The 25,842-nt window shown below is 44.3% G+C and overlaps 3 protein-coding genes across 7 annotated transcripts; 1 reads left to right on the top strand and 2 right to left on the bottom strand.

The window, feature by feature from the left end:
• Nucleotides 1–5,081: 5,081 nt before the first annotated feature.
• Nucleotides 5,082–6,813, top strand: LOC147957276 (uncharacterized). The gene has a single exon (XM_087532710.1). The coding sequence runs from the start codon at nucleotides 5,227–5,229 to the stop codon at nucleotides 6,496–6,498; it is 1,272 nt and encodes a 423-aa protein (XP_087388836.1). The 5' UTR covers nucleotides 5,082–5,226; the 3' UTR covers nucleotides 6,499–6,813.
• Nucleotides 6,814–11,415: 4,602 nt separating this feature from the next.
• ACBP6 (acyl-CoA-binding protein 6) lies at nucleotides 11,416–13,487 on the bottom strand. The gene is made up of 4 exons (XM_087532711.1): nucleotides 13,253–13,487; nucleotides 12,447–12,564; nucleotides 11,804–11,869; nucleotides 11,416–11,683 (listed from the first exon to the last, which is right to left on the bottom strand). Exons 1-4 carry the CDS (start codon nucleotides 13,262–13,264, stop codon nucleotides 11,601–11,603), a joined length of 279 nt encoding a protein of 92 aa, XP_087388837.1. The 5' UTR covers nucleotides 13,265–13,487; the 3' UTR covers nucleotides 11,416–11,600.
• Nucleotides 13,488–20,696: 7,209 nt separating this feature from the next.
• On the bottom strand, nucleotides 20,697–24,431 carry LOC125512416 (protein KINASE OF THE OUTER CHLOROPLAST MEMBRANE 1). Of its 5 annotated transcripts, none has more exons than XR_015611481.1 (4): nucleotides 23,702–24,420; nucleotides 23,527–23,618; nucleotides 23,061–23,201; nucleotides 20,697–22,641 (listed from the first exon to the last, which is right to left on the bottom strand). XR_015611481.1 is itself a non-coding variant. In XM_048677513.2 (3 exons), exons 1-3 carry the CDS (start codon nucleotides 23,825–23,827, stop codon nucleotides 23,171–23,173), a joined length of 249 nt encoding a protein of 82 aa, XP_048533470.2. In that variant the 5' UTR covers nucleotides 23,828–24,420; the 3' UTR covers nucleotides 20,697–23,170. The 5 variants fall into 5 exon arrangements, 2 of the variants coding, with proteins under 2 accessions (XP_048533470.2, XP_048533475.2); XR_015611482.1 differs by having other exon boundaries at nucleotides 20,697–22,023; XR_007285387.2 differs by having other exon boundaries at nucleotides 20,697–21,962.
• Between the last annotated feature and the right edge of the window lie 1,411 nt (nucleotides 24,432–25,842).

Here is a 25,842-nt window from a genome sequence, read left to right as displayed (position 1 = left end):
TCCGAGTTCGAGCACACGTTCAGCTCGATGACGATCCCCGGACTCCGATCCAACAAAGTGTCGGGGAAGAGTTTCGTCAGCACGACGGCGTGGTGACGATCTTGATGTACTACAGCAGCAGGGCTTCGCCTAAACTCCGCTACAGTATTATCGAGGAACATGGTGGCAGGGGGCACCGCACACGGCTAAGGAATAGATCACGTGGATCAACTTGTGTGTCTAGAGGTGCCCCCTGCCTCCGTATATAAAGGAGTAGAGGGGGGAGGCTGGCCGGCCAAGGAGGAGGGCGCAGGAGAGTCCTACTCCCTCTGGGAGTAGGATTCCCCCCCCCCAATCCTAGTCGGAATAGGATTCGCGGAGGGGGGAAAGAGGAGGAGGTGGCCGGCCACCTCTCCTAGTCCTAATAGGACTAGGGGAAGGGGGAGGCGCGCAGCCCATCTAGGGCAGCCCCTTCTCTTTTCCACTAAGGCCCACTATGGCCCATATAGCTCCCGGGGGGTTCCGGTAACCCTCCCGGTATTCCGGTAAAATCCCGATTTCACCCGGAACACTTCCGATATCCAAACATAGGCTTCCAATATATCAATCTTTACGTCTCGACCATTTCGAGACTCCTCGTCATGTCCATAATCACATCCGGGACTTCGAACAACCTTCGGTACATCAAAATGCATAAACTCATAATATAACTATCATCGTAACCTTAAGCGTGCGGACCCTACGGGTTCGAGAACAATGTAGACATGACCGAGACATGTTTCCGGTCAATAACCAATAGCGGGACCTGGATGCCCATATTGGCTCCTACATATTCTACGAAGATCTTTATCGGTCAGACCGCATAACAACATACGTTGTTCCCTTTGTCATCGGTATGTTACTTGCCCGAGATTCAATCGTCGGTATCCAATACCTAGTTCAATCTCGTTACCGGTAAGTCTCTTTACTCGTTCCGTAATACATCATCTCGCAACTAACTCATTAGTTGTAATGCTTGCAAGGCTTATGTGATGTGCATTACCGAGAGGGCCCAGAGATACCTCTCCAACAATCGGAGTGACAAATCCTAATCTCGAAATACGCCAACCCAACATCTACCTTTGGAGACACCTGTAATGCTCCTTTATAATCACCCAGTTACGTTGTGACGTTTGGTAGCACCCAAAGTATTCCTCCGGTAAACGGGAGTTGCATAATCTCATAGTCATAGGAACATGTATAAGTCATGAAGAAAGCAATAGCAACATACTAAACGATCGGGTGCTAAGCTAATGGAATGGGTCATGTCAATCATATCATTCAACTAATGATGTGACCTCGTTAATCAAATAACAACTCATTGTTCATGGTCAGGAAACATAACCATCTTTGATTAACGAGCTAGTCAAGTAGAGGCATACTAGTGACACTTTGTTTGTCTATGTATTCACACATGTATTATGTTTCCGGTTAATACAATTCTAGCATGAATAATAAACATTTATCATGATTATAAGGAAATAAATAATAACTTTATTATTGCCTCTAGGGCATATTTCCTTCACCGGGACCAATGGTGGTGGGCCAGGAGCGAGGCCCATTGGTCCCGGTTCGTCCCACCAACCGGGACCAAAAGGTCCAGACGAACCGGGACCAATGGCCCACGTGGCCCGGCCGGCCCCCTGGGCTCACGAACCGGGACCAATGCCCACATTGGTCCCGGTTCTACACTGAACCGGGACTAATGGGCTGAGCCGGCCTGGACCATAGCCCTGTTTTCTACTAGTGAGGGGAGAGTTGATCTTTAAACAAATGCCCTGATTAGTCACAAGACTAAGTAGTCTTGGTAAGATCACCGAGGGACGAGCCGGCTGCAAGCAAAACTAGCGCCTTTTTAACCCTTAGTGCCTCCTTCAGCTGGGACAACTTACATCAGCATGGCAGAGCTTGCATTACCAGATGTTATGTTGTTGGCACAAGTGCTAGTAGCCGGCTCTTGACGACAGTGATATAGCTCTAGGTCTCGCCATACACTGCGAGGTCCTCTTGACAGCTTGGACGCAACAGCAAGAAAGCGCGCTCCAACACGCCCGCCATCTTAGCAGGGGGATGCCGATACTCGCTTAGGTTTTGCACGCATATAACTGGAATGGAGAGAGTAGTGGATAGATGGGCCGGATCTGTGGGCATTTTCTTTTACCTTGATTACAAAAACCATAGCAACACAGATAGGTATCAGGGTGGATACAAGCTGTTGGGCATCACATTGTAGGCGTTGCTTCTTCCACAGATTCATTGTTCTTTCCAGAGATTGCCTAAGCAACACAAACGACATATTGAGTTGGAAATACAATGGAGTACCTGCATTAGACAGAAATTGGGAGTTGCTAGCCGGACTTGAAAGTACCTGCCGCGTGACTTTGAATCAGTTGGAAGTTAACTCCGAATCTTTTAGAATTGATGCATGGACGAACTCTGTCCTTATTACACGCAACCGAAGTGTAGTCATATAGTAGTAAGCGCATTAAAATATTTACAGGAGCTGAAAGTTAACAACAATCTTCAACAAAGTTTTTCAACGATTGGCACGTGGAAGCTATTTTTTTGCCTTCTTTTTTAGGCAATCTGGTACGGGATTTTGGGAGCTCACAGAGTGATGACATAAGGCTTCAAGGCCCACTATTGCGCTCACACGTTGGGCCCGAGGAACTCTTTATTGGGGTTCTTTGCGTGGTTCAACCAAGCTACAAGTGGCTCATTTGGCACTGCTAGTTAGCCACTTATTCTTTGCAGATGACAGCCCGCTGTTTTTCAGGGCAAATGGAGTGGGAGCATCAGGGGTGCACCAGATGTTGGACATTTATTATTAGGACACAGGGCGGAGAATCAACTATGACAAATGTTCAATATTTTGCAAGAGAGTTCCTGACAATGTAAGGGCGGAAATCAAAGGGTTGCTTAATGTCCCAAATGAAACCTTGAGCCGAAAAATATCTTGCGATGCCATCGGATGTGGGCTCTTCAAAAACGGTGCTTTCAAATATCTCAAAGACCGTTTATGGAGCAAGGTGCAAGGTTGGATAGAAAAAACCATGGCAATGGCAGGGAAAGAGGTACTTGTCAAAGCGGTTGCTCGGGCGGTTCCGGTCTATTCCATGTCATATTCCAAACTCCCTAGAGGTTTGTGCGAACACCTAAATATGCTGATCTGAAAATTCTGGTGGGGCAATAGAGATGGCAGGAGGAAACCTGCATGGGTGGCATGAAATCAAAGGGTTGCTTAATGTCCCAAATGAAACCTCGAGCCGAAAAATATCTTGGGATGCCATCGGATGTGGGCTCTTCAAAAACGGTGCTTTCAAATATCTCAAAGGCCTTTTATGGAGCAAGGTTCAAGGTTGGGTAGAAAAAACCATGGCAATGGCAAGGAAAGAGGTACTTGTCAAAGCGGTTGCTCGGGCGGTTCCGGTCTATTCCATGTCATATTCCAAACTCCCTAAAGGTTTGTGCGAACACCTAAATATGCTGATCTGAAAATTCTGGTGGGGCAATAGAGATGGCAGGAGGAAATCTGCATAGGTGGCATGGAAGGATATGACACAACCAAAGGATATGGGAGACCGGGGTTTTAAGGATTTTGAGCTCTTTAACTTAGCCTTGCTGGCTAGGCAGGCGCGACAGATACTTCAGTCCTAGAATCTCTCAGTGCTTGTGTCCGTAAGGGTGTCTACTTCCCCACTACATCAATACCTGAGGCGGCAGTTGGCAGTCATCCAAGCCAAATATGGAGGGAGATCGTCGAAGGAAGGGATATACTTAGGCAAGGCTTGATACGTAGAATTGGTGACGGCTCAACCACCAACATATGGAATGACAACTGGTTGCATAGGGACGAGATGATGAGACCGTACGGTTCTTTGGTGAATAACCCTTCTCAAAATGTTTTACAATTAATTGACTCCATCACTGCCAGTTGGGACATGCATCGCATTCAACAGGTAATGCTTGCCATTACTCCAACCATCACAAGCATACCACTCTGTACCAGAGTTATCTCAGATTTTTGGTCATAGAACTATGAGAAAAATGGTCTCTTTCTGGTCCGGTCAGCTTACAAGATGCTGGTTTATACTAAGCAACGTCGCGAGGCTTGGCTCGAAGGTAGAGCCGGTATAGCACGGGAGAGGAGCTCATGGGGTGTCCAAGTACCAGGGAAAATAAGAATATGTTTCTCTAGAGACTCGCTAGGCATTCGGTGCCAACTGAGGATGTCAGAGAACCCCGAAACATGTCCACGACAAGCTCATGCGGACTATGTGGCGCTCCTGACTCATGGAGGCACTCACTCCTGGACTGTACCATGTCTCGTTGCATTTGAACTCTAGTGGACCGTGAACTTGCAGAACAGCTGAGGGCATCAACAGAACCAACATCAAAATCATGGCTATTCTTGATGATCCAAGCATTATCACATGATGCTTTCCTCAAGCTGGTGGTTACTCTGTGGGCAGTCAGGACATCTCGAAGGAATGCTATACATAAAGGTGACTTTGAGAGCCCTCGGGCTACCCATGCATTCATCAACAGGTACTTGATGGATTTGGAGATCATCAAGAATTCGCAAGCAACAAGGCAAGCCGCTGTCTCAAATCAGCAACTTTTGAGCGGAAGTGTACGGCCTAGGGCCTCGCCGACGGGTTTTGCAAAAATCCATGTGGATGCAGGAGTATCAAAATACCACACAAGAGGCTCGGCTGTGGCCGTTTGCCGGGATGAGAATGGCACATATTTGGGAAGCTCTTCTCTGTTGATTTCTCGAGTTCATGATGCAGCTATTCTGGAGTCAATTGTTTGTCGAGAAGCATATGCTCTGGTAGAAGATCTAGCTCTCCGTAATTTTAGTTGATGACATAAACCGGAATATAGAGGTATCTATGGCTCACTGAAGTTAGGGCCAGAGACAAGAGTTTTAACAATAAGATCATGCATGAAGGTCGTCGGTTTAATAATGATGCTCATAACTTAGCAAAGTTTTCCCACGATCCTTCTTGTATCCCACAAATTGTGGTATTTGATGAATAAAAGTTATTTTCATCCCTAAAAAACCGCAAAGCTTCACCTCCCCTAAAAAAAAAAGATTTACCTTCACCGGTCTCTCTCGCGCCAACCGGCGGCGCTCGTCTCCCTCGCCGCCGTAAGCACGGTGGCGAAGCCGAACCCAAGCGAGGTGGCCAAGTAGTCGGTGAGATGCTGCTAGTAGAGCTGCTCCGCTGCCAGATCCAGGAGTGGTACCCGGCATTCCGCCGCCACACCGTCCCCACCGTCACCATCCCCCTCCCCGCCGCCTTCCTCCGCTACCTCGCCGGCCAGCCCGCCCACCCCGTCCCCGACGCCCCTCACCAGGACGCGGAAGGGCCTCCCCCATTCCTCCTCCCGTCGCTCGCCTCCGGCCGCACCCCCTTCCCGCCGCTCCACCTCCCGGACCCCGTCGACCACGACGACAGCTCCGACCTCTTCTCCGTCTGCGACGACGACGACGACGACGAGAGCCCGCCCCTCCCCGCCTTCCCCGAGCTGGAGGCCGCGGTCGACGCGGCCATCGCCGAGCTCGGCGGCGCCGCGCTCCCCAAGCTCAACTGGAGCGCGCCCAAGGACGCCGCCTTCATGTCCGCCGACGGCACCGTCCGCTGCACCTGCTTCGCCGAGGTCGCCATGCTGCTCCGCTCCTCGGACTGCGTCGCGCACGACCTCTCCTCCGCGCGCCCGTCCTGCCAGGACTTCGTGTGCGCCAGGGAAGGTGTTCGACGGAATGCCGGACAGGGCAGTGGTGCCAACCAGGCGGGTGCTCCATCGAATGGCGGAGGGAGCACCAGTGGTGCTGGTTCTCTGAGTGATCCTCCCACTGAGGATCGCAATGAGGGAGGCAGGCAAGCTGCTGCCGACAGTGATGCTTCGGAAGACGATGTTGGACAAGAAAGCGGCGATGATAGTTGGGTGGACGATGGGTTCCAGTACTACCTCGCCCTCCGCAAGTGGTACCCGGGCCTGCGCCCCGAGGCAGAGTTCCGATGCTTCGTGCGGGGACGGAAGCTGGTCGGCGTGTCGCAGAGGGACACATCTGCTTACTACCCATCGTTGCCTGGGTGGAGTTCTGAGGTGCAGCCGAAGATCGAGGAGTTCTTCGAAGAAGTTGTTGAGTCGCAGTTTGCTTCTCAGAATTACACATTTGATGTGTATGTCAGAGCAGATGGCCGGGTGAAGCTGATTGATTTCAATCCTTGGGGTGGCTATACGTTGCCGCTTATGTTTACATGGGAGGAGCTTGAGGATGAGAAGAGAGGAGAGGACAAGCTGGAGTTTAGAGTGGTAATGGAGCAAGGTGCAGTGAGGCCAGGATTAATGACAGCAGTGCCGTATGATATGACGGATTGGGGAGAAGGGAGCGGCTGGGATGTTTTTCTGAAGAAGGCTGATAATGAACTGAATAGACAGATGGCCTCATTAGCTATGGATTCGTAATTGACATCTGGAACAAAGCAGCGCTTGAGGACTCCAGTAGTTGAACAACTTCAACCGTCGCCTGTTTGTAATGTTTCACCTGTCAAACGCTAGAAGTAACAGCCTTCTTTAGATTGTGATGCAAACCTCACGGCAATCGGCCGTTTCCCCCCATGGCTTTTGCAATGCTAGATTGCTAGTATGGGAGTACCGCATGCTGCTTCATCTCAGTTTTATGATATTTACAGAAAAATATTTGTAGTGGAGGTATATGGCCCATGGCTGAAATTGCAAACTCTGAAACATGAATACACATTCCATATACCTTTGCTGTTTCATACGTGCCAGCTTGCATCCACTTATTTATTATGGCATTTCAATTCAGAGTTGTGGCAATCATCTGTAGCATATTTCTTGGTCCAAAAAGTCTTAGCGTAAATTCTTCCCCAGATAAAGTTCAACCTGCAATGGTCCAGTTTGGGATCCTGTATTCTTAATACAGATTCATTTTCAGCCCGGCTAGGTTTTGGCCCATTTGACTGGATTTAATGCTGGTATTCACCACACGGCTGCCATGTCAACCAGTTAGGGCCCATGGGTCATTCATTCTCTCTCCAAATATCACCCAAGTCCAGTTGCTGACGACACTCATGTCGGGTGAGTACGGTGCCAAACAGCATTTATACTAGTTTGCTTGATACCCCAGCCAAAAATGTTATGTCAAATAATACATGGGTTATAGTCCAGGGTCCTGACACATATAGTCGAATACATTATTATGCAAGTAGATACCCAAGTTTGTTCCTATCAACTTTGAAATCTTCTAGGTGTTCAATAGTTCAGTTTGTCCCAATGGAAGTGTCTGCTTCTTTGGAAGGTTTGTACCTAGCGAAGAGAATATTTTACTTTTTTCTAATGTTAAACTAAACTCCATTCATTCCTGAAACAAGCTGGTGTACTAGTCAGTTAAAGATCTAGTAACTTAGTTGTAGGCTTGCCTTGTGTTATTCAGTGCTTGTGATCCACTAAGCTTATCCTGTAAGGTGCTCTACTTGCTGATAGCTTATAGATAAGCCTGATGCTATTTGAGGAACCGAACGAACAAGTCATGTGTTCCTGCCTAATTGAGGCCCTTTACTTGCTTTGACCGGGGTGTTCTGTTTTAATGTTAAGCCCGAATAAGCTAGATGTTTGGTTCAGAGTCCTGGCATAACTGCTTAAGGTTACTTAACTGACAGGCCAAAGCTTAAAATGGGCCAAACAGGCCCCATTATAATGTTGTGGCAGTAGGCATGTCATGTAGGCAACCTGAAGCTTACTAGTTGTATTGTCTAGTCTTTGTTTTCCAATCTTTTGGTGGTATCGTGTTTTCTATATTTCTCTTTTGAAATGAACTACGATGGTTATTTTGGTACAGTAATTGCTGAGGGTGCAATGTACTTTTGTGCGCCAATTTAACTAGAAATGCTATCTTGGAGCTGGGAGCCGCTTGCTCAGCTTCTCAACAACGCCTGAATCCTGATTCACTCACTTATCACCGACTTGCATAATGTTTTGAGTTTTCTATCCCACAACTGAAGAGTTTCAGAGTTCGTTCATAGGATATGATGAGCTGTGACCTGCAGTCGATGGCGGGTGACTGCATGCAGTAGCAGGCTTATATGAGCACCTGGTTTGCGCTGCGTGGCAAGGTAGAGCTAATACTCCCTAGCAATTATTCATCACGAGCATATTGCTACTGAATCATAAGTCTTGAGCAAGTTCTGTTTTCTAGTGTAGGCTTGAAGCTGGACCAGAGGGGTACATAGCAACTGATTCAGAGACTGGTTTGAGGTTTCACGAGGTAAGACTTCTTGTCTATAGAATTAACCTCAGTTGCATATTCTACCGTCAGTAGAGTAGTATAGTCTTGACAAATTGCTTAGCCACCAGCTGCTTTCAGCAGAAGGGATCCTATCGCGATTATTTATTTGTCAAAGATAGGAAGATCTTTCTCTTCGAATGTATTTTTACAGCCTGCAAATTAATCTTGCAGTTTCATCCAACTCACCGCTCTGAAGATAACTACGTCACTATAGCAATTTGACTGAGTAGCCATGTCCAGCAACCATTTGCTAGCTAAGCCCATCCGGTAAACCATGAAGCTCCGCTGAACTTAGTTCTGAAAGCAATTTTTCTTTTTTTTCTCGCAAGGTTCATTGACAGATGGAGCACAAGGGCCTAGAATGAAAGGCAAAAGGCGAGAAATGACCCTAGGCTACAGTAGAGACTGGCATTGGCTTTTCCTTCTTAGGTGCATTGCTGATGAACACTGCTTAAATACCTAGCGTCCAAATCAACCTGCAGACGGTAATTCAGTGAGCTTAATGGCTATTTAACTGTGACAGTTATTTAAGCCGTGGGCGTCTGATTCCACTCAGTCGCCTCTTTCCAACTGAACCGTTTCTTGACTGAATCGACATCTCCAGTGCCACTCTTCAGGTCAGGTAGGTTCAGAGGACTAGGATCCTGACATGTACCTCGTTAAGGAGCTCGCCTCAGATGGTGACCATGTCTCTGCTCCCTTCTTTACCAGCCGGTGCACCCACTACCCAGGTCAGCACATGCCGGCAAGGCGGCAATCAACGTTGTCAGGTTACAATGGGTTCAGTATCACACCACATACTACATACACACTGAGTAACCATTTTTTTTTTTGTAAATCTCCTCTCCTTAAATATGACCAACATAACTGCAGCTTATGTGATTTTATCTTCTGAACATATCAGTTTCATATCTTCTGTCAGTTTAAGCGGACATGCATGCACATGAAGTACCGTTATATGTCAGACCAATTGTTGTTGCTGAGCAATACCTCCTGTATGTTTATGGATTTTTTTATTGTTGTTTTACCTCATGCTTCAAAGCTGCTTGACTGGCTTTTCGAAGAGATCACCTGCAGAATACCCCTTAACAGAGTGGTTCCAAGTATTCTCAAAACAAAAAAAAACAGAGTGGTTCCAAGTAACCCGGCACTGCAAGTCTGCAGGCAAATTTCTGAGCCATTTTCATTGAGTAGAAAACTATTAGCAGTGCCATGAAGGTTTCCCGTGAACAAAAATAAAAAGAACTGAAGAACGACCACTATAAGTGCTCTCATTGTAGCTCAGTACAGCGCCATGAAGGCTGTTTCTTTTTTTCAATCTCAAAGCTTATCCTGTAAGGTGATCTACTGGCTGATAGCTTATAGATAAGCCTGAAGCTATTTGAGCAACCAAACTAACAAGTCATGATCTCCTGCTTAATAGAGGTCCTTTACTTGCTTTGGCTCTATCATGGCAGGTGTTCTGTTTAATGTTAAGCCCGAATAAGCTACTGTACATGTTTGATTCAGAGTCCTGACTTAACTGCTTAAGGTTACTTAATTGATAGGCCAAAGCTTAAAATGGGCCAAACAGGCCCCCTTTAATCTAGTGGCAGTAGGCATGTCATGTAGGCAACACAAAGCTTACTAGTTATTTTGGTTTCCAAATTTCTGGTTATGTCGTGTGTTATAAATTTATCTTGTAAATGAATTATGATGGTTATTTTGGTGCGGTTGTTGCTGACGATGCAATGGAAAATGCTATCTTGGAGCTGGGAGACTCACTTGCTCAGCTTCTCAGCAACGCCAGAATCCTGATTCACTCACTATCACCAACTTGCGTAATGCACTGAATTTTCTGTCCATAGTTGAAGAGCTTCAGAGTTTGTTCGTACGATATGGTGAGCTATAACCTGCAGTCGAGGACAGTTGGATGCATGGGCTGCGTGACAAGGTAGAGCTAATGGTGCCTAGCAATTATTCATCACGAGCATATTTGTACCAAATCATGTCAGTCTTGAACAAGTTTTGTTTTTGCAGTGCTATTCCTATGATTTTTCAATCCTATGAACCAAAGAAGGCCTAAACTTGCTACAAAATCTGTAATTTCCCTTTGCGAGCGAAGGAATACGAACTCCTGTTTTGCACCCTATCTGCGTTGTTAGCCCAAAGCCTGCCGTATGAACTACTACTATTGGGCAGTTGAAGAAAATGCGGCCAGTATTCTCCAACTAACCGTCCAACGTCATGCAGCAGGCAGGTGCAGGTGATCTGTACGTCCTGGTCATCTCTTGGCCAGGAGCTGCTCTCAGCAGAAGGGATCCTCCTATGGTGTATGATTTGACAGAGATAGGAATATCTTTCTCTTCATAGGTATTTTCACAGCCTGCAAATTAACCTTCCAGTTTCGTCCAACTCAATCCTCTGAAGGTAATACTAAGTCAGTAGAGCGATTTGGCTGAGCAGACATGTCCAGCAACCATTTAGTTAGCTTCAAGCTGCACTGAATCTCAATTCTTAAAGCAATCTTTTTATTTTACCGATGGTTCATTGACGGGAGGGAGCATGAGGGTCTGGAATTAAAGCCAAAAGGCGAGAGAGGACCCTTAGGCTACCGTAGCAACTAGCATTGGCTTTTCCTTCTTACATCCGTGTCTGATGAACAATGCTTACCTAGCGTCCAAATTAACTTACAGACGGTAATTCAGCAAGCTGTTTGGATTGGATGTAAATTTTTGTGTAATGACCGGTATTCAGTTCAAACTTGAGCTAAATACCGGGGAGCACACTAATTTTACACCCAATCCAAGCGGGGCCTAACAACTAGTATAATTTGCCCTCAGTCTAGCGAATTCAAACTACAAACCCTCACGAATCAGATCATTAATCAGGCAAGGCAGGGAATCTCTATTTGGAAAATCCTTTTACAGTAATATTTGGTGAGAAGCCGCACAACAAGCAGCAACAGGTACTACGGGGCTACGAAAACATTGGTTGTGGAACCAACAAACAGGATAGAATTCAGAAGAATTTATCAGGAACAGGGATTCCCCAAAGAAAAAAAAAACATCTTAACAACAGAAGACATGTAGGAGTATTAATCAATCATGGTGTAAACTGAGATTGCACTTTCATGTATCACAGGGCTTGTTCAACGTAATTACACCCACGACGGCGATAAGCTTGACAACAACTAGTACTTGAAACTTATTTGTGTTTGCTGGCACATATGGCTGCACCACCAGGATAACAATAGCGATTGCGGTTTTGTGGCCTGGGATCAAGCAGATGCGGCGGCAGCCTCCTCCAGCAGCTGCTTCACCTTGGTGATGTAGTCAGCCATGGCCTCCTCCTTGGATTTGGCTGCAAATCGAGTTCCGCCAGAATTTGCACAAACGTAAGTTTGGTGGTGTTCGCTCAAGAACGACGGTAAAGGTGGTTTTCATGGATTTGAAAAAGTGATCAAGAACTTGTAGAGTTTACCTTCGACGGCCTTCCAAGCATCCCACTTGGCCTTGCCAGCCATATCAAAGAGGCCGCCGGGGCGGGCTGCGAGATGAGAACAGAGCGGTTAATTGGGCTGAGCGCGACGAATCAACGGTAAGATTCTAATGCAAAATGCCATGTACTTGTGTGTGTGTTTGAAAAGAAAAATCAACGATAAGAAAATCCTGCACTAGTTAGTAAAAGTATGTAGCATTGTTGATTAATCGGAGGACAAGCAGTGTCACATGCTGTGTTCCCTATGTAGATCCACAGGGAGGTATCAATCATGCATGCACATCTGGATCTGGGCACATGGCCTGGTGACCACATTTTTGTTTTGAAATGAAGGGGTGACCACCTGGGTTTGGTTGGACTAGTTAAAGCCCTAAGATGGGGGCTCTGTATTCTCCTTTTCCATCGAATTGTCCCTTCTAAGCGTATACACATAGGCACGATCAATCAAACAGAGTCGCTCTTGAGAGATGATAAGCAGCAGCATGGCAAACCAGTTATACAGTCAGTCCTCTGCTTATGCAGCACACACACGCGCGAAACTTCAAGTATTTCAACAGTAAACCAGGCCTGATAATTTACTTGTTACTAATAAGACTAGTAATAAGAAGATGGAGAGATGTAATACCGGTGTTGACGGGGCCGACGGTGGCCTGCTTGTAGAGGCCGTAGAGGCAGAGCTTGCTCTCGTTGGTGGTGGTGTCGGGCAGCGTCTTGGCCTTCTCCGCGTGCTCCTCAAACTCCTCCTGGACAACATCAACGGGCAAGCACGGCATATAAGTAACTGACAGTGGCCGCTGCTAATTTGGCTCGCCGGCGAGTTCACCGGTAGTTTCGAGGCAGAAGACGGTAACAAATCCCAAAACTGTGGGGGTAAACCGAGTTTCGCAATCATATGTATGGAGGCCAATCTTTAGCTGTTTACTAGGTACTAGTGTGAAATCTGAACCCTGAAGCTCAGCAGATTCAGACATTAACAAATCCCTGAAGTTGCAGGTCAATCAGATTTCGTCAACATATTCACGGATCTAACTAATCATTCAGCTCGATGCATGCTGGAGTGATAAATTAGCCTGAAAACAACGACGGTGATCTTCAAAACATCTGAAGGGGCCGATTCAGACAGCAAAGCTCAGCTGGAATTGTGCAGTGCAGGGCCATGCAGATACAACCTCCTGAACCGCATAAACCAGTAATCAAACGGCTGGCGCGGAATATTCGCTCATAAACTCTACAGCGGGTAGATCCATGGGATACAGCACTAGGAAGCTGGAACCCAGGATCGTGCGCGTCGGACGGGGCACCGGCACGGCGACGGCGGGATTCGCCGGAGCCGGAATCTAAACGGGGCTCCGGCCAAGGCATGGATCGCGACGAGGAGCGGCAGAAGACGAGATCGAGAGAGGGGGAGGTGTGGAAGCATCGGGTGCTTACCTTGAGACCCATGTCGATCGGCGGCTCTCCTCGGCTTCGATACGTTCGAGGCGATAAGAGCGATCGATTCGATGCGAGCCGAGCGGTACAAGCTAGATTATATGGGCGGACGGGGCGGGGAGGTTCGTTCCTCCAGGGGACTCGTGCTCGCGCCCGATACGTGTCGGGGGCGATCTCGGCCGTCCGATCCGGCTCCTGGACGGCGCGGAGACCAACTTGTCGATCACAACATAGTTGAGCTCTTTTCTTGTGGCCAACGGTGTAAGGAGGTCAGTACCTCTACCGCTGCCACCACCAAGACAAAAAAAAAATGCTGGGCTTAGAGGAGGTGAGAACAAAGTCGGACAAGTGTTCATCTGTGTATGCAGCTACGGATGCCCTATGGACGATACACGTAGACAAAGTTGCCATGGTATTCAATTTTTGGTGGCACTGGTGGAATAATCGGAACAGAGTTTGGAAAGGTAAAACTAGATGGCAGCCAAATGAAATTATGTTTCAGACTTTTGCCACAGATGCTGAATACCTGTCAGTCGCGGTGAAGACTGAAAAAGGAAGTACCAAGAATGATTCCCAATGGAGACCACCAGAGGAGGGTACACTGAAGATCAATATTGATGGTGCTTTTCACTCCGGGTGGTGAAGATGGTGCGTGGGGTGTGATTGTGAGAGATTACGGGGGTCATGTGATAGCTTGCAAAGCAGGAAGATCCATGCATGTATCTGACGCATTTGCAGCTCAACTTCAGGCGATGGTTCATGCTCTGGACTTGGCAACTGAACTAGGAGCTATCCGCATAATTGTAGAAACTGACTCACAACTCCTTGCAGCTGCGGTCAATAGCACAGATAACTAGAAGATGTAAAGCTGTAAAAGAGACTATGGTTTTCCAAATGTGCCATCCAGGTTTGTCGTATGGAGGCTAATAATGCTGCACACCATCTTGCTAAGTTTGGTTACAATTGTACTGAAAATGAAGCCTTCCAGTGGGAGGACTATGCACCTGACCAGGTTGCATCCTATGTAATGGGCGACGCGCCCGAACTGTCTGCGTAATAAAGCTTTGCTTTAATCAAAAAAGACGAACTACTAGTACGTGGGTGAGGGGGCTCTCGGTTTCCGCTTAACACGTTTTTCTCTTTCTTACTCGCGGTCTTTTTCATTTTATCTACACCGCAATACTCAAATCCCCCCCCCCCCCCCCCCCACACACACACACGCACGCAGCGGACGGCGCCCAGTGATGAACAACACACAAAAAAGTTGACTCCACAACCACACACACTATTTCCAACTCACCAAATCCATATTATTACATGCAACGTAAAACCTAATCTAAACATAGCTCAGCCGACGGCGCCGCTCAAAGTCTTGGTCCGGTCGCCAGTGAGGTGGAGTAGGACATGGGACGCGGACCGGCTCACGGGACTCAAGGCGCCGCCGTGTCCCATGTCCTACTATTCCTCATCGGAGTTCGTAACTTTCACGATGTCGGTGGACATGAGATCGACGATGGATCTGTCTTGGGAGGAGCCGACAACGTCCACCACGACGCGGTTGCGACGCTTGAGGTGGGCGTGCACCACACGGGGGCGCCCGAGAATGCGACTCCGCCTCTCCAACACCCGCCGTCGCGAGGGCTGCTGCCACCTCCCGCGCTTGCTGTCTCGCACGACGGGTACATGGCGTGCCATATTTGCCTCGGTGACCCCCACGCGCCCACCTCCGCCTCGCACGCGCCAACAAAGCGCTGCGAATTCGCCGGCGTGCTCGGACGCCTGACGGCCCGCACTGCCTCTGATGAGGCAACTGCGACACACCTCGCGCCGGATCCATGCGTCATTGGCCGGGCCCAATGGATTCCTGATGGTAAGAATCTGAGCACTGCTATCAAGCGGCCTTCTCCTGAGAGCAGCGGAGCACAAGGCAAACGGTCATCTCCTCCTCAGGGCCGCGTGGGAGGAGCTCGGGGTCAACGATCTAGAGGTGTATGACTCGGATCCGTTGCCCGCCAAGTCGGAGAGGGTAGGAGATCACTAGAGGGAGTTTGTGGGTAGAGGGAGTGGTATGGAGGGGAATGGAGTGGAGTGGAATATGGCTAGGGTTTCGACCTTAGGTGCGGAGAGGGTCCATTTTCTGTGGGGTCGGGTGGGCCAGTGTGGGCCGGATCCGACGTGGCGGACGTGTCCGGGTGCGTCCGGGTGTCCCCATATCCACCCCAGATTTGGGCCGGATATGGAGAGTGTCAGTCAGTCCGAGCGTTTGAGCCGGCTATAGGAAGACCTGTTCGATGGCGTTCTTGCGTCCGGCCTTCTTTGGTTCATAGGATAGGAATTTTATAGGAATAGGAAAATCATAGGAAGTGAGATGACAACATGTCAATTCCTATAGAGAAAGATATGTCATTTGGTGCATAGGATAGGATTTTTTCCATTGAGTCTAGGCTAATGTTTTTTTTCCTGCAAAACGTGAAGGATTGATTCCTATCCTACGTAGGAATAGGAATCCATTCCTACAAACCAAAGGGCTTCAAAGGATTTTTTTTTTCCTTTGCAAATCCTATCTTATAGAATTCCTACAAAAATCCTACAAATCAAAGGAGGCCTCGGCAATCCGTCTGGACGTTTGGAACGGATATGGGGTCCGGTTAGGCTGGTCACAATGGGGAGGAACTTAGGAGTAACATCACACACTTCAATACAACTTTGCTTATGTGGCACATATTTAATGAAGAGAGAGGTGCTTTTGGTAACTAGCTAAGTTACCGGAACATCACACACTCCAAGAAACAATGAGTCTATAACCTAATAAATACATCGTTGCATGACACTACATAGATGTTCCTACCCACTATGGAGGTAGTAACATATTTTAGGGAAGTGTGTAAGTTATTAGCTTATGTTCTTGCCCATTATTACCAGCCTTATAGCAAGGGGTTGAAGGCGCGAGATTCTTTTGCACCATACTACCCGTGCATCTATTTTTGAAAAAATGTCTTTTTCAATGCATTCGATGCGTTCAATATAGCTGATAGCCCACCATACGACAAGCACATCCATCACCCCAACTCCCAACCTTCATTGCTCAACTCCCAACCATGCATTATGACCATATTTACACTAGATACAACATCAGTCAGCCATTACTCGGAGAAGGAGACTTGATGTCATTGTTTGATGATTTGTTGAATGGGCAAAATACATTTTTATGCGAACGACACAAAAATAACAAAATCACGTATTTCTAGCAAATGTACTACTACATGAAAGTACATGACTTTTTTAATGCTCACGTAAAAACATATTTCATGATGAAAAAATACACATGTCTACCATACATCTACAAGTATTTGTGTATTTTATTTCTAACTCATATTTATGAGATAATAAAATATGGCAAAAGCTATACCAAATATTGGTTCATGTCAGAAAGTGCATATTGGTTTATGATTCTCATATTATTTTTCAAAATTTCGGGCTTTAGGGAGCCCGAGACCAAAAAATCCACTCTATACTTTTTTTCCAGAGATTTTTTTTGAGACAATTTTTTTTCCAGAGATATCCACTCTATACATAGTGCTCACCTCTGGTGACTCAAGGCGGGCCGTGGCCCATTAAGGAATAGTAGTGGACCGGTTTTGGAACCTTCCACCTGGTTCTGGGAAGGTTCTGGTTGCTTTTCTTTTTCTTTTTCTTTTTCTTTTTCTTATACTTTTTTGGTTTTCTTTTATTTATTCTTCATTTCCGGTTTATTCTTTTCTTTATAATTTTTTATTTTCGCTTTGATTTTGTTTTATATTTTTCATTTAGTTTTTTTTCTCTATTTACATATATATTGACATTTTTTAAATACATAGTGAAGATTTTTTTAATAGACATTGAATTTTTACTACACTAGATACAACATCAATCAACCATTCCAACTATACAGAGGAAGGAGATTTGATGTCATTGTTTGATGATTTGTTGAGCGGGAAACCACGGTTGTTTTAGGCTAAAAAGTGGTACTCTTACATTGCTTCCAAAGAAGAAGGGAGCAGTGTGGATTGAGCAGTTTCAGCCGATCTGTTAGCTTCACGTTAGCTTTAAGTTTTTTTTAATCAAAATAGGTACAAATAAGATAACTGAGATATCATACACTATGGTCCGTCCTACCGAGTCTGTGCCCGTCTTTTCATTTGTGGCTGTCAAGCCAATCCGAGTATCCCCCTTTCTACATATTAGATGGTATATTAAGTACAAAATAACTGCATTTCGATATTAGATGGTATATTGATTCCTTTTTAATTTCAGACCTATGTTAATTACATAATTTGCACTAATATTGATATTAGCTGTTACCTCCGTCCCAAAATTACTGTTTTATATTTGTCTAGATACGGATGTATTTAACACCAAAACGTGTCTAGACAAATCTAAGACAAGAATTTTGGGACACAGGGAATATGATATAATTGGGTGCTAAAATTGGTTGGTTCTTAATATTCAAAAGTTTTGAATTGTTAGGTCGGGTGGATCGATGGTTGAGATTCAGCCTCACTCACAATTTTATTGGAGTGGTTGATATGAAAATTGCTAAGGGAGCTCGAGCTGCATGGAGCCCTTAATTTGAATTTTTTTAAAATTAAAACTTTTAGTTTTAAAAAATCTGAAAACCCAATGCACATATACATATGGTTGTATACTACTCTGCAAAGTTTCATGACGAAATACTTTTATATGCGAGCTACACAAAAATAATAAAATCACGTATTTCTAGTACATGTACTATTCACTACAAAAGTGCATGATTTTATATTTTCAGTTTTTTAAAACTTAATAATTAATTTTACATTTTTTTGGAAATTTTAGGTTCCATGTAGCCCGAGAGAAAAAAATTCCACTCTCTAGTAGATTTTTTTAGGGGAAACATGGTCGCTTTATTGATTCAAAATATAAGGTACAATTACAGTATCATGTTGCTTGTATAAGCCAACTGTGGCGACCATGAGCTAACAACCAAACGCTTCTTACAAGAATTATGAGCCTCCATGTTGGATGCTCTACCCTCAGGAATTATTCTAACTTCTTCGAACTCCCGCCAACGAAGCTTGATCTCTTGTAATACAGGGCTGTATAAACACATGCTTCCTTCATTGATTTGCTTGACCACCACCTCGGCATCACACGTGATAATGCAACGACTCAAGTTCAGATCAGCTGCGAGTGATAACGCCTCTAGGCATGCCATGGCCTCCAGCGTTGCCGATCGGTGCAAGATAGATGCCCTGGTCGTCCCGGCACACCGTGCGCCGCCCCTTTGTTGCAGTTTTTAGTTATGCGTCAGTCCACATTTATTTATTTTTGGAAAACGGAGTCCACATTTATTTTGATCATGCCATCAGCCGGTGGTATCCACTTCCGTACCTGCACATTCCGATGTGCTGCCTTGCCATGCTTCTGTGTGGTGTTTTTAGCAATCTCCAAATCTGCTAGGTACCTGGGAATAAAACCATGTATAGTTAGAAGGAAAGCAACCCAAATAGCCCACAACGTGATGATCATCTTTATGAAATCCGTATGTGGTACAATTTCTTTCATATGGAACAACCACTCCCTAGCGTCCGGGCTGTCTGTCATGCTCATGTGCTCCGTGACTGATTCATCCGTAAGAGCCCATACACATCTCAACATCATGCAGTCAAGTAAAGAATGTCGCCATGTATCATTTGCTGCACCACACAACTCACATCCAGGAAAGTAGACAGATTTCAGAATTCTCGCACTGAGGGTCTCCGGTGCTTGCACAATTCTCCACACTTGTCGAGCCAACAAGGCCAAGCTAAACATCTCAAAGTCTCGAAACCCCAATCCTCCCATGTACTTCGTCATAGTGAGGGTGTCCCATGATACCCAATGGGTCTTTATTTTTCCCTGCTTGCTACCCCACCAGAAGCTCCTAACCAATCCTCCCTCAAAAAAAAAAACAGTAGATAGTAGTAAATGCTATACATTGTGTTCGCCTCTGGTGACTAAAACACATAGTTTTAAATAGCCGGCTATAGCCCCGCTATAGCTGTTTGAGAGTGTTGCCGCTAAATGATTTCATGTACAATTTGCCGCTATAGCCCAGCTATAGTTGTTTTTAAGGGTCGCCGCTAAATGTCATAGCCCGCTGTTTAAAACATTGCTAAAACACAAGCCATAGCCCAGTAACAAATAGTAGCGGACCGGTTTCGGAAGATTCTATTGGTTTTCCTTTTCTTTTTATTTTCTGTGTTTTTAATATTTATTTTTTGTTTTTCTTTTGCTTTTTCATTTTTGTTCGTTTTTTCAGTTTTATATTTTTCTCTTTCATTTCGCATTATGCTTTTCATTTTTATTTCCCTATTTTAAATGCACATTGAAAATTTTAGATACATATTGAACATTTTTCAAATACATGTTAAACATTTTCCAGATACACGTTGGATATTTTGTAATACAAGTTTGAACAAATTTTTAAATAGTTGATGAACATTTCAAAATATATGAAACATTTTTTAAATGCAGGAAGAATTTTTCGTTGGTAATGAACATTTTTTTAAAAATTGCGTGAATTTTGTTACCAACAAGAACATCTATTGAATTGTCATGAATATTTTTTAAACGTAGGAAGAAAGATTTTTTTTGAATGATGCGAATATTTTTCAAAATGGCACGAACAAATTAAATGTGTGAACATTTCTTCAATGGTATACATATTTGTTAAGCGTATGAATATAATTTATAAAATACCAATAAAACTACAGTAACTAGCAAAAAGGAAACCCCCAAAAAATATAGTTTTTTTAGACACCCCAAAAAATATAGCTCCTATAAGCTAAGCTAGACGGAGCCTAGCCCATGTAGCCTGCCGCCGGTAGAAGTGAGAAGCAACCCGCGCGTAGCTAATAACTAGTAAGCGTGCACGTGCAACGCACGTCTTGAGCAAAACAACCTATACAATTCATGTGAGTATTGAATATCCAAATTCTTATGAAAAAATAATTATTTTTCATGTAATGGAAGCTTTCCTGGGTGAAATGAAGCTCACTACATACTATTCCCTCAGTTCACAAATACTATAATTTGGATATTTCAATATGAATTACATACGGACTCAAATGAGTGAACAAGCACACTAAAACGTGTCTATCTACATCCGATTCATATAAAAGGTAGAACATCTTATATTTGTGAATGGAGGAATACTAAGCGTGTACTTGTGTCATCTACTCATCTTGATCAAAGCAGCCTATGAAATTCATGTGAGTATTGAATTCTAAATTTAGATTCCAGAAATTTGATGTGTGTGTGTGTGTTGGGGGGTACAAATATATGTAGTGCCTGATGATCCCCACATCTCTCATGGTCAAGCTTAATATAAACCCAATCACTTATCTTTTGATTATGTCATGTGAAGTTCAAGAGGACAAGGAAATCCTAATCCAAAAGATCATAGTCGTATAGTCAAGAATGCAGAATGTCTAATTTCTCGTGTGAACTTGGAAGGGCTTATAATAGGTATAGTCATTGTCCATGTGAACATGACAGAGATGCAATTGTGAATAAAAATATTTAAAAATGTTGTAATCCATTCCTCTTCGGTTCAGCCTACATGTTATCTTCAGAACTGAATTGCTGGACTCAACTATAACGCTGCCCGTGGGAGTGATGGTGAGACGATAGATGAGTCTGCCGGTGGTCAAGACCATTTTGCCCCCATCCTGAGTCTCTCATCACCTGTGGTGCGACATCCGTGAACAAAAATGAAGGGAATTCAACATTTTTGTATGACTTATATGGGAAGCAAAATTAGTTCTGCAAAGATTAAACACGAATTAAACTTGTCATATCAACATCTCAGCTGTGGAGAAAGATCTAGTGTTCTAGAATGGCAAACTATACAATAAGGTAAATAGGCATGAGTAGATCACACGCTCAAATAATCATTGTTTCGCAAAGCTAAACCAGGAAAGGAAAAAACCCACACAATATTTAGGAAGACCAAGCCACACAAATGACGTTTCTAATGAGATGACTATACCCGCAAGAAAACAAATTCAATTAGCAAATTAACTACTCATTTATACTCAAAATAAATAAAGGTGCACTAATGATGTGCATATCCTTCCTGGATTAACAGGTTTAAATTGTTGTCAATGATAGGACCAAATGCACGGGCAAATTCATGCCAACAACAGTGAATAAAAAAGAAAAAGAAAAATAGAATAACCTAATTGAGCAACACGCGACCAAGAATACACTGCAAAGGCGGTGTCATGTAGGGGGCAAGAGTACATCACTCGAGCCAATATGAAAATACATTAAGACAAGCATACAAACAAGGCTTTGTCATGAGTTCTTCCCAGCATGCTGCATACATAATTTGAAGGGGCTTATTTAAGAAATGGTGGCAGGTTATACTTTGCCACTCATGAGTAGCAAGCACGTTGTTGAAGTTGTATAGCCACAATCAGCATCCTTCAACGGGCTATCACTTTGTCTAGATTTTTTGGCCTGAATCGTGGGTGCTCTCAGTACACGCACCTCTGAAAAACACAGAGCACCCATATAAGCTTAAATTCCTTGGCCGAGGTTGGCTTAAAAAAAGGGACTTCTTCCTTGGTTGTTGTAGAACTACATGGCCTGAGCTGCAGTTATTTTGTATCTGCTATTTTGGATTGCTAGAGTTCATGTTCACCTCCAACTTGCATCAGCAAAATATGTAGGCCTCGTTAGTATACTGGACAACTACAGAGCTAATGGAACTGCATAATTTCAATACACCTGCATCAGGCTTGCCGATCAACTACTCAGGTAAGAGTTGAAACCGAGCTCAACCAGTAAGCAAAAAAAAAAAAAAAACAGTTAAGGAAAAACGTCTCGCCCTTGTCGACAGTATGCAATAATCATGCCTAAACACTATGTGCACACATGGTGAGAGATGCCACAACATGTCACCGTAAACAGCTAGCCATTCCTATTGTACAGATTTGCAAGTCTTAGGATGTGGTAAAATTCTAGGTAAGCAGGTTAGCATTGCCATACTTGTCATTTGGATCAATACGGCAGTTATACATCTCTGACCTCATCAGTCCATCAGTAAAAGAGCAAATCATGTAAGGCTTGATTCAAATCTCGCATAACTGAACTTAATGAACTCATGATTGTAGATTGAATGCAGAACCAGGATGTCACTACTTACAAAATATTTACCCTAAAAAATCATGGATGGTGAGCTTGTTCTTGACTTCTGTTAACTCTTAACACTCGACTTCTCCATGGAAATATAAGAAACAAGAGGATGAAAAGGCCAAAGATGGTGTCCTTTTTGCCAACACAACCTGCGCCTGATCAGATCTTGGGACCTGGGCATCTCTTGGTTGCTGTCAGTAAAAATATTCCAAACTTTGATGCTCAGTTTCAGCTTGTCTAAAGGCTAAAAAAAAGGGAAGTTAAATCACAAATGTGATAATTGTAAAGGTTCTTAACAAGTTCAGCTGTACTGGTCATCGAAGAATGAAGGTTAGGATATAAGACACAGAGAAACATGCATAGCATCTTTCTGGATATATCGCAGACTGCCGCTAACTCGTAACAAAGAATATCATTTGCTAAAATTGGTTCTACATTAACAGAAAAATTCACCAATTTAAGGGATGTGCTTTAAAAAGATCAAAACAGATTGTATCGGGAGGTTGCTATATCTATATAGTGGGGCGAAAGCCTATTTCGTAAAGATCAAAACAGATGCAGTAGATAAAAAACACCAATTTCCATAGACAAATCACCAAGCTAAACATACTTATGTACTGATATATGGGATAAAACGAAACCATGCTTCCTGGTCATTGTCATCAAGGAGAAAATTACAAGACTGGAGATTCTGAACAAATATTCCCATGTAGTGTAGTTCTAGCACACAAGCGGCAAATCGGCACCATATCTGCAAGTTACAGGAAACCATAAAAATATGTAGTACTACTCAAGAAAACATCTTCTAAACAGAGCATCATAAGCATTCTCAAAAGTCAACAGGATAATGTGTCTGCAGTAAGGTGAGAAAGGATACATGCCAGTTAATATCAAACAACACGTTCAACACATAACTGGTACAAAGTTGCAAACTGCATGCTTAGGTGACTCTTCATCTAAAAATGGGTATATTTGCCTCTGCAGAAAAATGCATTCTTATGATAAATTGATAATACGACCAACATTCAGTATTCAGAACTCAAATATGTACAAAAATGTGGAGCCTTCCACCATACCTTAAAACATCTGACAAAGGGAGCCTTCCACCTTTAAGCCGAGCCATCCTATCCCCAATGGATCCTTCGGAGAACCTCATCGCTACACAAAGCTGAAATAGACAAAACAAAACTCCATCTTAATTGATTCATTCACAGGCAACCCAACAGCAAGTCTCCACCAGAAAATATATACCCTCCCATTATGCGTTGAGATGCCATGTAGGAAGCAGATATTGCCCGGGCATTGGCATTTGCGGAAGACCTCGTTGAACCTCGCCGAGAACACCTGCAGCTGGTCGTCCCTGACCGGGTGCTGCATCTTCACGTCGAACTCGTGGTAGAGGTCATAATACTCTGCCTTTGGTATCTAGGCATACACGAAGGGGCATCTCCCTATCCGGTGCTTCAGATCCAGCACCGCTGGGTCGATCCACGGGCTTATATGGCTCGAACCAAGATGAACCAATACGAAACTTGGAAGAAGCGGATGCCGACGTCGAGGAGCTGCTGGGTCCAGGAGGAGGAATCCTGCAGATCGAGGGAGCAGACCTCCAGGGCGCCGCGGTGGATCAGCTCCAGACATTGGGCGGCGCCAAGGAAGCCCTGCCCGCCAGTCACCGCGAACCGCACGCCTCGATCCCCCCGCCTCGCTCGGGCATCTTTGCTGCAGCTTAGGGTGTGGGGCGGGCTACGGGGCAGGGCGGGGAGGCGGCTCACAGCGACCGCAACGGGGCTCGGCCGGCGACGCGGCGTGGCCGTGGAGAAGAGAGGGAAATAGGGGAGATATGGCGTCCGTCGCGCGAGGCGACGGCGGAGGCGTGGATGGCGTCCGTGGGGAGAAGGGAAGCACGGTAAAAGGGAGGAAGTGGGGGCGCAATCACGGCAGGGGATGATTTTGTTAGGCGCGTGATGTGCGGCGGCCTCTTTGCGTGACGAGGTGGATTGTGAGAGGGACAAGACGTGGGCGTCTGCCTGGCAGAACAATTAATCTGGAGTGTTATTTTGTGTCACAAACTCTAGATGTAATATAGACTGTTAGGTGCGATTTACTTTCACTAATCTAACGTCTCTGGTTCTTCCGTATACATTTTGTTGTGTGGTTTTAGGAGAATTAAAGTTTGCTCTTTTAATAGTAGTATAGATATAGAAGTATAGATAAGTTGAGCAAAAAATGGGCCCTGATCACAGACCTAAGCGCGAGACCTATGTCTCACCTATTGTCAGATGGCTCGGCCCAATATAGGTTCCTGGGTTCCTTCGAGCGGTTTAGGAAGCTTCTCTGACCGGTTCGTATGGAAGTTTCCGTTCGGGTTTTTGTGTTTCTTTTCCGGTTTTCTTCCGGTTCCTTTTTTTTTATCATTTTGTTTATTTTTTCTTGCTTGCAAATAATATCTGGTACACATTGTATATTATTCACACAAATGTGGAACATTTTTTGATACATGTTGAACATTTTTTAAATACATAATGATCATTTCAAGTACATGTTTTAAACTTTTTTAATACGTGTTACACAATTCTCAAATACAGGTTGAATATATTTTTGAATATGTGTTAAATGTGTGTTTTTCAAATTCACGTCGAACATTCTTTTAATGCTATGAAACATTGTTTCAAACTACACAAACATTTTGTTACACTATATAAACAAAAAAAATGTCACAAACACATTTTCGGAACATGTGAATATTGGTTTTAAATGCCATAGACATTTTTTGAATGACACAATGTTTTTTTTGTAAATTTCATGAACTTTATTTTAAAGTTTGTTTAAAAAATAAATAAAAAGTTCGTGTTTTAACATAAGAGTTGAATTAAAAAACTAGGGGAAAGTTGGTCGCGACAGTATAGTTGCTACTACTGTGAAGGTCCCTACAGTAAAATGATATTTTAAGTGACGCGCTGAAGGGATGGCCCATGGGGTGACGCCCCGGTGCCAAAAGCCAGCATCTTGATGCATAGGCGTTATATAGGGAATCTCATATAGAGAGGGGCACCCTATTTGGCACACATAAGAATTTCTAGCACATGTACTACAAAATTGCATGATTTTATTTTTTTTATGGCTCACGTAAAAACTTATTTCTGATGAAATTTCACACATGTCTAGCATAAACATATACGTATGTGCGTGTATTTATTTTCAGTTTTTTTAACTTAATAATTAATTTTTCAAATTTTGGAAATTCTGTGCTCCATGTAGCCCGAGAGAAAAAAATTCCACTCTCCAGCAGATTTTTTTAGGGGAAACATGGTCGCTTTATTGATTCAAAATATAAGGTACAATTACAGTATGATGTGGCTTGTATAAGCCAATTGTGGCGACCATGAGCT

The sequence above is a fragment of the Triticum urartu genome, chromosome 7A, assembly GCF_056163025.1.
Source record: "Triticum urartu cultivar PI428250 chromosome 7A, HENAU_Tu73, whole genome shotgun sequence".
NCBI lineage: Eukaryota > Viridiplantae > Streptophyta > Magnoliopsida > Poales > Poaceae > Triticum > Triticum urartu.
This window is presented reverse-complemented; position numbering and strand designations above follow the sequence as displayed.